The following is an 11,979-nucleotide window of genomic DNA, read 5'->3' on the forward strand; positions in this document are numbered from 1 at the left end:
TCATTATCAAACAGCACAGAATAGTTCAGTTTGAACTTAATGTAATTCATTGAACTGATCTTTAAAACAAAGTATGGGCCATTAGGAGCATTTCAAAGGAAAAACTTATCCCTTCATCTCACTGTAGAACATCTCAAGTTTCATTTACTGTTTTGTTTAAACAAAGAGAGTTTTTATGAAAATCTGTATTATACATTCTCTTCCTGTTACTTCATTAATCTGGAATCTCTTCATTGATATTCTTATCTCAAAACTGTATGCAGATACACTTCATATACGGTGCTCAGAAATGGGATGTCTGTTGCCTCAAAATGTTTCCTGCCATGGTCTCTCAAGTGTCTGTTTCTAATATTGGACTGATATAATCCAAAACTGAGATATCAGGATGACAGAAATCAATACAAAATGCAGGGGTGAAGTAAAATGATTGTGACTTCTGCAGTTCTGATCAGACTTCAATATAAGTGAAGGAACATGTTGATTGGCATGTGGCATTCATTATAAAGGTTTGTATATATATATTACAGGGATTGATGTGGATATAGAAGTGCGAACTAGAAACAGGAGTGAGAAAAGAGGAGATCCAGAGAAGGAACATGATAACAAAGGTGGGAAGAATGTTCCTGAAGAACAGACCGATGCTATGGAAGTTGATAATAAGCATGAGAAGGAAGCCAATGCAAGTGCAGGCAGATCTGAGCGTGAGAGTCCAGAGACAGAGGGCTGGACTGTTGTGAATGAAGATACTCAGAAACAGAGTACGAATCTCCATTTTGTATTTCTATCCCTATAATGACTAGTAGTGAGGATATACTAAGTTTACTGCAGTAGAACACAAGTAACATGCATCAGATCCTTCAGTTAGAATAATTTCCTGTGAATATTATTGTTTAAATTGTGCATTGGTGGGTCATTCTTACAATATTTTTGCCTGCAACATTGTCTTTTGGAATTTAGCTGCATTGTATGTAGAAGCTCTTCCAGAGTTTTAGTGTACATTGCCTTTACCCTGAAGATGGACTTGCAGTGTACATCTAAATATTGAACATGTACGTCACTGAACCCTGAAAGCTGAAATTATACATTCTTATGAGTTGCTTAGTAAGATTTAAAAAAAAATAATTATGGAATTAGTAGTCTGTTTACATTTTTTCAAGTTGTCAGGACAGTAAAACAGAATTCAATGCTTAAAGAAATTTTAATTGAGGTAGTACTGGTGTTATGTACTCATAATATTGTATCACATTTACATTTTTAGCAAATGAATGTATAAAAACAATGTATTTATAATAGATCTCCATAATTTAATTTACATTTCACATTTTGTTTAATATAACAATTATTTTTATACAGTGTACTCTCAGTTATCTGTGGTAATGGAAGGGAGAAGTAGTGTCAGTACTTAATATCAGTGGACAGTCCAAAAATCTGGAAATTTTGTACTAACGATACTTATTGGTCAGCTACTGGTTGCTAAACAGTGAAACAAGCCTCTTTCAGAGACTTGTTCAGTGGTAGTAGGTCTGCAGGAAAACCAATAATATAATAAAATAAAGTTACAACAAGAAGAGATGAACACTGATGCAAATTGTTGTAAAGCATCACTCATGCATGTTACTGAAACAGAGGTAATGGGCAATACTTAAATAATTGCATGAAGCTATAGACAGTAATGAAGGGGGTTTGAGAATTCCATTGTTAATTCACATGATGTATTTGTATTACTCCTCAATGATTATTATTTATTTTATTTCATTTCATTTCTTATATGTAATTTGCCTTCTCATTGCAGGTAACATCACTCCAAATCCATCTGCTGGAGCTTCTGGGGTGCCTGCTGCAGAAACCGGGGCTGTACCAAAGCAGCCAATCACAACATACGCTTCTACAGCTCATCATAACAGTGTTTCTTCATCAAGCAGCAACATGTATCCCAATATCTTTCCTCTGCCAGGCCATGTTCCTCTTCAACCTGCACAGGCTCCTTTACCTCTCCACCCACCACACATGCCTGTTCATTCCAACCCAGTCTTTAACCCAGCTCCAGTACAGGCATTCATGCAACATCCTCCTATAAGTAAGTATTTCATCAGTGACTGGTTGATGAAAGGTGAAATGGTGTTCTGTATCTCTGGTTCATTTCTCTAACTATTCCTAGTTGCAGTTACCAGTTCAAAAACTTCGCTTCATCTGTTACTTTTATGAAATTATTGAGAGTGAATGACTTAAATTTAGGCCAAACTTAAATAATTGACTTTCTTACCCTGCAACCAGACAAGTGCTGAAGCCTCCCAACTTAAAGACCAAGGATGTAACGATGTGCTGCCTAGTCAGAGCTGTTACACTGTCTCTGGAGCAGTGGGGGGAAAACTGAAGAAACTCAGATACACCCCTTTCCAATACCACTTCATACACTACAAATCTTGTATGAAATCACCTGACATAAAATGCAAGGCTGTGCATTAGGAATCCAGCATTTAACTTCCTGACACTTGACATGGCCAGATGGAATTAAAAATAAAAGTATATTGAAGTGTTTGTACTCTCAACCTTCGATGCAGTGCATATCATGTGGTTTTTGTTGGTTGGGTTTGAGTACTAAAGATGATCCATATCATATAACATGCAGTTGATAGTAAATAATTTTGTTCATAGGACCACACATTGCTGAAGCAGTAGACAAGATGATGTCCATGGGATTTAGCAATGAGGGTGGTTGGTTGACCCAACTGCTTGAAAGCAAGAATGGCAATATTGAAAAAGCCTTGGATGTGTTGCAGCCTGTTAAGAAGCCATAGGAGACCAGTAGCTTCCATATATATATGTACTTATGAGTACATTAATCATTATTGTTTCTATTATTATAGTTTAATAATTAGATGTGAAAGGTTATGGATATCTTAAAAATGTTTAAAATGTTACGTGCATCTCATACAGCATTATAAATATATATATGATATATTAAGCATCTTTGGTGTGAGCATTGCAGTAATTGTTTCCCAAACATTGCATAGAGCTACTCCCCCAAACTTGAAGACATGGTGCTTAATGACGTACCTCTTTACATAAGGATATTTATATAAATCTCTTCTAGAAAAGGCAAATCTAGAATCTTAATATGCCTACATATAGAATATTTTAGTTTGACTTGGGAACTGTTAGGGTTGAATACCAGTGATCCTGTTAGTTCTTTTAAACCATTACAAGGTGTAACACAATATGCTTGTAAGATTACTCAGTGACCATTAAATATAAATGTGTAGCTACCATCATAATGTGATACTACATAAATTTATTGCAGATCCCTTTAACTCATTATTAAGGACTATGAAAAATGAACAGATGGTTACATTTTAAAGGGTTAAGTTTGTTTTTACTGTGTTATGGAATTTAAATCTTCTGTATTCATAGTCAGTATAATTTATTAATGACTATGAAAAATGAACATTTGATTAAATTTTAAAAACTTTGTTTTTTTTTCATGTATTATGGAATTTAAATCTTCTGTATTTATAGTAAATGTAATAAAAATAACTTCTGGTCTGATTTATACAGGTACCTCTGTATTTGCATATTGTATGTTCTTGAGTTCCTAAATATGGTCATCACTTCACAGCTATTGCATGTCCATATATTGCTTACATCACCATTCTCTTCGGAGGCATGGTTGCATGGAGGATACAAAATTAAAAGATGGTAATGAGATATTGCCTATACAAAACTTAGGTTTGGATGGAGGCAGACTACAGATTAGGTGCTGAGGAGATCTTGAAGATACACTATGGAAAACATTTTTAAGAAAAAATATGGTTACGCATTGCTGGGAAGTGATTCAGAGCACAAAATGAAACTACTGACTTTGCTAATGTGGAGGGATGACATTTTCTTATAGCAACTTATGCTGAACAGTGAACTGTGAAAGTTAAGGTTAAAAGGCAGTGACTAGTGCACACTGTTATTTCAGGAAGCTGAAATCCCCCAGTACAATGGGGTTGGCAGCAGGGGACAGCCAGATTTTAACTTGGGGGGGGGGGAACAGTATTAATATTGAAAGAACACAAAACCTAGCCAGCTGTACTCCATGCTGATACAGGTGCTAGAATGCAATGCAGGGCCAATAGAGGTTAACAGCACAGGTAGCAGGATTTTCTATATTTAATAGACAGACAGCACGAACTAAAAATTATGGCTAAATTGTCCAGATACTGAAGTTTTAATAATTACACATTCATTTAGAAGCAAAGTTATAGGCTTAACTGCCTCTGTGTTCTAGTGGTCATAGTTTCTGGTTACAGATCCAGAAGTTGAGGTTCAATTCCTGGCACTACCAGATTTTCTGAGTAGTAGTGGGTCTGGAACAGGGTCCACTCAGCTTTGTGAAGATAAGTGAAGAGCTCTTTCAAGGAAATAGCGGCTCTGGTCTAGAAAGCCAAAATTAACGGCCATGGGATTTGTTGCACTGACCACACGACACTCTCTATCTGCTAAAGTTGGCACTAACTTCACCGACAAGTGGTGGTCGCTTGGTTGGTATAGTTTGCTTATGGACTCAAGCCACAGAGTTTTTTTTATATATAGGCTTAGAACAAGGTTAGACAGTGAAGGGCTGAATGAAACATTACATGTGTTTTGCTGGGACAGAAATGATTTATCATCAGTACTCCCAAAATTAATGTAATAGATGATAGTGCAAAAGTTAGGGTGAGACTGTCAGTATGTAACAAGCAATTCAAAATTTGATAATGAAGTTCAATCTCATGAAGCTGAAAAAGGTGAAATGTAAAGAACAGTATCGTTTAAAATTTTACACAAGTTTGAAGCTTTGGATGGCTCAAATGCCAGCTAAGTAGTCAGGTTACTCCAAACTGAAGCAGCAAAATCCATGGTGTGATGATGAATGTTCAAAATTATTACATCAAAGGGAACAATCCAAATTACAGATAATCTTGATAATTTAAAACACTTAAGTGAGCAGACATATCAGGAACAAAAAGAGGGAACTTCTGGAAGAATTGAAGTGCTTGAAACAAGCTGTAAGAACAAGATCACAGACCTTTCTAGAGTCTTAAATTAATTTAAGATTTATGAACTAAGAATTAACTTGGTACCAGGTAAGAATGTCAATCTGCTTGCAGATTTACACAGTATTTTGCATGGCTGGAAGAATTGGGTTGCTGCTGGGAAAAACAGCACATGTCCATAATTTGTGAAAATGAGATACATGGAGTAGGTATAAAATAACCGGACTGGTGCTATAAAATCTGTTGTTCAACTGATCACACAATGGAAATGTTATCAGCATCAAAGTGGTCCCCTCCCTGACCCCTAGACAGCTCCATGTGATTTTTCCACTTTTGGAAGCAATGCTGCAGGTCCTTTTCTAATAGTTTCTTTATTACCTCCGTCACCTTTGCCTTCACTGCATCTACAGACTCAAAATGGGTTCCTGTTAATGCAGACTTGATCTTTGGAAATAAAAAAAAAAGTCACATGGGGCTAGGTCAGGTGAGTAGGGTGGATGTTCCAACACAGGAATCTCGGGCTTCACTAAAAATGCCTTGACAGATAGTGCATTGTGTGCTGGCATGTTGTCATGGTGAAGAACCCATGAGCCCTTGATCCACATTTCAGGTGTTTTTCTTCTCACCCATTCACGAAATATTGTCAAAACCTCATAGTAGAGCTAGTCTATCTTCAGGCACCCAATCAATGTGAACAGTCCCTTGGCTACTGAAAAAAATGATCATTGCTTTCAAATTTGACTTGCTCTTCTGTGCTTTTTTTTTTTTTCTTGGTGACCTGAGACTTCCAGTGCATGGATTGGCACTTGGTTTCTGTGTCATACTGAAGAAACAGTGATTCATCATAAGTTATTATGTACATTTCCTAAACAGTTCAGATCATTTTCAATGTTTGCAAGATGTCAGCACAAATGTTCATTCGAGTTTCCTTTTGCTCAGGAGTGAGGATTCATGGCACCATCTTTGAGCACACTTTTTTCATGTTAAAATGTTCATGTAAAATCTGTTGAACGCTTTCTTTTTCAGTGTTAGGTAACTCAGCAACTGCTCAAATGCTCAGTCAACGATTTTTGCGAACAAGTTCAACTTTTTCAATGGTAGCATCTGTTTTTGACACAAAAGGCTGACCAGGATGTGGATCATCTTCGATCTCTCCTCTTATTTACTTACTAATGGAGCTGAGCCCTTCTGGAGGAGCCACCAATTCTGCAGCTACCCAAGAATTCCCCAGCATTTTATGGAACCTGAAGGTTCATTACCGTGTTCACAAGAGCCCTCCACCGGTCCCTATCCTGAGCCAGATCTATCCAATCCATACCATCCCAGCCTATCTCTCTTAAGATCCATTCTAATATTGTCCACCCACCTACACCTTGGTCTTCCCTGTGGTCTCTTTCCTTCTGGCTTTCCCACCAATATCCTATACACATTCCTTGTCTCACCCATTCGTGCTACATGACCTACCCACCTCATCCTCCTTCACTTGATCATTCTAATTATCCTTGGAGAAGAGAACAAGTTATGAAGCTCCACATTATGCAGTTTTCTCCAACCTCCTGTCACTTAATCTCTCTTCAGTCCAAATATTCTCCTCAACACCCTGTTCTCAAACACCCTCAGTCTATGTTCCTCCCTTCATCTGGCCTCCACTGGCTAGTGCTGACTTAAGACTGCCAACTGGCTCTTATTATATAGCCTCTAAATGGACCCAACAGAGAACACTGCTTCCAACAATTCCTCTATTTCTGCATGCATAACAGTTGCCACGGTCACGTGCTGCTAATCAGCCACTGCATAGCAACAGATCTCTGTTAAATTCTGTCATCACATGTTTACAGTGCCTTAACCTAGCAAGGGGCATCTTCTTTGATAACTATTCTGGAAGTCAGCAGACATGCCAAAATATGCTGTTTCATCACCCAAATGCAGGTCAAAATTATAACATAAGGATAGCTACCAGATCATGTGGCATATAGACATCTTGCTAAGCAGTGACTCTGTAAACAGTGGCCAATACTAATGCACGCAACAATAGAACTGTGTTTTCTAAGTGGTTCATGCCAAGACGTTATAAGCAAGAGGTTTGGAGCTTAGTCAGCTGATGTGGTTGTGGGGTAGAATGCCTCCACTGTAACCCTGCGAGTTGTAGGTGACAAAAAGGGAACCCAGTGCCTGGGGTATGACTGGGCCACCCTGTTCTTGGGGGATATAAATATGGGGACCTGGCTCTCCACGTTTGGGGAGTTTCGAATCTGAGAGTAAAATGTGGTCATGAGTCTCATGGAACTTGGACCTGAGAATGACTGCTGGCAAGGGCTATCAGCAATTGTAAACAACATACCCATCCTCTTGTCAGAGAGGATGTTACATAAGGACTATGACTGCAAGTGTCTATTTGGAAAAAAAAAAAACGATTGGCAGTAAACCGTCCGTCGTAAAGTAACTCTAACTCTAAGCTTAGTCAGTTGATGGGCAGTGAAAAGAAGACTAGCATGTTGGTGTGTAATGGCTGTGAGTTAGTTGCAAGAGTGCTCAGATCAAAGTCTGGCTGTGAAGAGAAGACTTATGCATGTAATTCAGGGAGACCGTTATAGTTCCTGTTAAAATCTGTTAACAGGAAATGGCTCGTTGAGACTGTAATAGACCAAGGACACTAGTCTGTGTGTGTCAGTGATCTGTGAACTGTAGTCATGAGTCATTAGGGTATAAGTGGTCAATAAATCAGGTCACTAATTCAAACACCGCCTATAGTCACACATACTAAGTGACAACTGTTGTCAGAGGTAGTTGGATTAGAATCACAATCATATGGCAACTAACTGAATTGTTGAACTTAATGAACTGTGCATCATTGAGTTGGAACACCTGTGACAGATAATTATGACAGATTTTGAATGTCTGATAGCAATGATAGCACAGATAACAGCCAAGGTGGTCTCTCGCAAAAAAAAAAGATGGATGACAAGATAGACACCAGTCAAGAAAAGATGGAAGCCAGGACAGATGCCAATAATGAGAAGTCTGAGGTCATTCAGACTGCCTTTCAGGAAGAGATGCAACAATGGCATAAGGAAATGAGGCCTAAAAGAGGAATTAGGTCTGGAAAGCAGCAGAACATTCAGTAAGACCTTCAGTTGGTCCATAGAGCTGGAGTTCATGAAGCAAACAGTCGGGGCTGCCATTAGACTGCAGAAAATGAGTGTCAGGACATTGTGGTCCCCTCCAAAACAAAAGAAGAGACTGCACACAGAGCAGGAGCCAGAGATGTAGGAACACTGGCCACTTTAGGTAAATTTGCCCACACCAACTGAAAGAAGTATCTTTATTATTTACATTATCTTGCATGTCATGATGTGGAAAGGGTGATGATGGTACACCTGGACTAACTGGTACCTTATCAGGGAACTGCTTGGGGTGAGCGGCCTTAAGGAGGGAGTAGCAGGAGCAGTTGGAGAGTAATCACCGTGAGAAGCGAGACATGGGGGAAAGGTAAGACTGATCGCAGACACCACAAGCACAAACTTCAGTCATGTGTTCATCTATCATCCACACTCTTAAATCTGATTTGTTCAACTTCATTAAAGGAAATATCTGTTGACAATTTTATGTGAATGTGGGAACTATTAACATTATTCTAAGTCTCTGAAACCACTGTTTGGGGGAATACAGCATCTTGCAAAATCCTATTTTACTGGTCTGAATTTACAGTCACCAAAGAACCAGTGGAATTACTGAAACTGTGTGAAGTATAAAACCACTGATCAATAAGAAGCCTAAAATACTGCTGGCCCTGAGATACAACCCTGAACCTGCAAAGTCATTTCAGAAATTGTGTGCATCCTTAATATGTTATTTTTCTTCATATTGGAGGAAAATGTTTTACAAGATTTTGTTGTATGCCTAGAAAGCTAAAATGTAGATCACTTACTTTTTATATAAATTCTTCCTTCATTTTTCATAAAATACCTTCCCTCCAACCGAATTCAGACAATTTTCTTCAGTGTCATATTTGGCATTTTATGAGACAGCTAAGCTTTCAGACAATTTAATCATCCCTGAAGTATGAGTATAACTCTATTTGCAAAGTGATGTCTCATGAAAGTGGAATATCAATGAATCATGATGATAATTATCCAAGTGCTTTACCATATCATATAAGAAAGGCATGTATGTTTATTTATTTAACTTTCTATGTCATACAGTAATTAAATCACAATTTATTCTACAATATGGATTATAATTTCATATTCATGGCCATACATTTATATAATAAAACTTAAATATTATCCCAACAAATTATCAAACCCACGGCTTATTTTTTACCTACATATAATTCATTATATAACATGATATAAGTATTACTTCAACGAGGACACATGGCATGTCGCCCCCCATCCACTGGCAAGGTTTCTCCTGTAATGAAACTTGCATCATCACTGGCCAAAAATGCAATTGCTCGAGCCACTTCATCTGGTTGTCCTGGGCGACCCAATGCATGTGTCTGCTTACTACGTTCCAGAAACTTCTCATAAGCTTCCAAATCCATTCCTCCACGTTTCTGGAGTTCAGTTACTACAACTCCTGGATTTACACTGTTAACACGCACTTTCTTGGGAGCCAGATCTAAAGCAACACAGCGAGTGAATTGATCTAAAGCAGCTTTTGACATGCAATATGACAAAACCCCTGGGAAAGACCTCATTCCATTCACACTAGACACATTTACAATATTTCCTTTGGTCTCTATTAAGTATGGAACTGCCAACATTGTTAAATGGTACACAGACCTGACATTAATGTTGAACAGCCTGTCATACTGTTCCACTGATGTAGACTCAATTCCTCCAGCTTCCAAGATTCCTGCATTATTGATGAGAACATCAAGCTTACCAAAGTGTTTAACAGTTGAGTCCAAAATTCTTTTTGTGTCTGCTTCATTTGTCAGTTCACCAGTAACAAGAAATGGCTTTGGCTGATCTTCCAATACAGTACACTGATCTGCAACTTTATTCAAGTTTTCAGTATTACGACCAGTAAGTGACAGACTAGCTCCCAATTGAGAGAAATGCACTGCAGTAGCTGCACCAATTCCAGAACTCGCTCCTGTAATTAATACTACCTTCCCACCAAATGCCATTGCTGAAAAAGAAACCATAAGTTTTTATTCTTCCCATGTTTCCAGTGGTGACATATACACAACATAAATAATAATACAGTGCCCTTTTAGCTTGCTTTCCCTATTATGGCATCTGACATTATGCAGTATGGTACAAGTTCATAAACCTTTTGAAGGCAGTACATTCCTTTGAAATTGTTAGTAAACTTCTGTTTATTTGTTTGTTTCTAGTCGTCCTGTAGATCAATTACATTGAGTTAGGACATGTCACTCACATTATACAATTATTGAAATACAGTAATGATTATAAATACAACATATTCTATGTATTCACTTATTAGTAGCTGATATTGAAGAATTCTTCATTGAGATAGGCTGTGTAATAACAGCATCCTTTAATAAGTCCAGCCACACAATATGTCATCACATCCAAGAATAGATTACTCTTCATAGTCACCACCATCAGAACCTCCAATCTCACACTCCTTATCTTAGTTTATATAAAGATTATGTCACTAAAAGCAACTCTCATTTTTGTACTTTGTAATCTACTGCAATCAATAATAGGGTCATCCCAATCAACACAGCAGTTTACATGGCCACCTTGGATTTCAACGAAAGATTGTAAACTGATGAGTTAAGTGACAAATGGAGTTTTTCTTTCATATCAATTAATGTTACTGTACTTTTGAAGTTTTAAGTCTTCCTTAACTTTTCCACAATCTGTTTCACTAAAATGCATATAATTCTGGTCCTAATTAAGCCAGAGGGCCATTCTTGCACCAGTTGAAAGCTTTTAATTGGTGCTTTCATCTGGCAAGCCACTCATAACATTTTAGGGCACATGAACATTTTGGCCTGACCCCCGACAGTAATTTATGCAAAACGTATAGGTTTTGCTGCACTATAAGAGTTTTTTGTTTTACTTTCACTGTGCAAAATATTTTAACAATTCAAATGTCAAGAAGGGGGTAGGGGCTGATCTCATCCATGTCACTGGAAGGCACTTTATCAAGCCAGGTCATTTTAGTATTAGGGAAAGTCAGTAAATAGATTATAAATGTAAGTAAAACATCTGTAATGGATGTAATAGGCTATGTGTATCACTAGGTAGCAGCACAGTCCAGCTTCATGACAGTCTATGTAGGAGACGCGCATGTGCATGTTCAGAGGCTGGTTTCAGTAGTCAAAATGGCGACCATGCTTCAGGAGTGTACCAAAGAAAAGCAGCATTCTACTGTGCGTTTCTCTGTGGGCAAAAGAACTCAATGCAACAGATATTCATAAAGAAATGTTTCCTGTTTACGGCGGGAAGTATTTGTTGCGTAAAGCTGTTCACACCTGACACCCGACCGGGTGCAGAAGTGGCTGGAACAAGTGTGTCAATATTGGTGATGGATATGTCGAAAAATACATGTTCTTTCCGGGTTCGAATATCATGTGTTTCACGTTTTATATCCATTTCCGACCTATTTACCGACTCTCCCTCGTATGTAATATCTTGTTTTCATACTAAGTTACCTGATCTGACGTTTGTCTTGTACGGTTATGGATCTAACGTGTACGTTTTTTTCTCTTTTTCAGTTTACTTCTTCAACAACCGTTTCTTGTAAATGTCACGCCCAACGAATTAAACAGCTTTAATTGAACACGAATTTACTAGTAATATTCCACGGATTAATGAATAATTCAGCTATTCCAGGAAAGCTCTCCCTTGTAAGGTCGATTATAAACTAATGCTCGTCTCCAAATTAGTCCAACGATTTAACTGCGCTGTTTACAATCATACAAGCAATAACTTGCAACATACTTCACTTTGCAACTCATCACTTTTTACGGCTC

The 11,979-nt window shown here is 37.9% G+C and overlaps 2 protein-coding genes across 2 annotated transcripts in view; one reads left to right on the forward strand and one right to left on the reverse strand.

Moving 5' to 3' along the window:
- LOC111866178 (sequestosome-1) overlaps positions 1-3,550 on the forward strand; it is a 16,256-nt gene extending 12,706 nt beyond the window's left edge. Inside the window, exons 6-8 of the mRNA XM_023854871.2 lie at positions 528-758; positions 1,793-2,077; positions 2,656-3,550. Coding sequence (XP_023710639.1) covers positions 528-758; positions 1,793-2,077; positions 2,656-2,798 — 659 coding nt within the window. The 3' untranslated portion in view covers positions 2,799-3,550. The remainder of the gene's footprint in view (positions 1-527; positions 759-1,792; positions 2,078-2,655) is intronic.
- Positions 3,551-9,174: 5,624 nt separating this feature from the next.
- Positions 9,175-11,941, reverse strand: LOC111866172 (3-oxoacyl-[acyl-carrier-protein] reductase FabG). The gene is made up of 2 exons (XM_023854853.2): positions 11,659-11,941; positions 9,175-10,160 (listed from the first exon to the last, which is right to left on the reverse strand). Exon 2 carries the CDS (start codon positions 10,156-10,158, stop codon positions 9,385-9,387), a length of 774 nt encoding a protein of 257 aa, XP_023710621.1. The 5' UTR covers positions 10,159-10,160; positions 11,659-11,941; the 3' UTR covers positions 9,175-9,384.
- Between the last annotated feature and the right edge of the window lie 38 nt (positions 11,942-11,979).

This window comes from Cryptotermes secundus, unplaced genomic scaffold (genome assembly GCF_002891405.2).
Source record: "Cryptotermes secundus unplaced genomic scaffold, Csec_1.0 scaffold599, whole genome shotgun sequence".
Taxonomy (NCBI): domain Eukaryota; kingdom Metazoa; phylum Arthropoda; class Insecta; order Blattodea; family Kalotermitidae; genus Cryptotermes; species Cryptotermes secundus.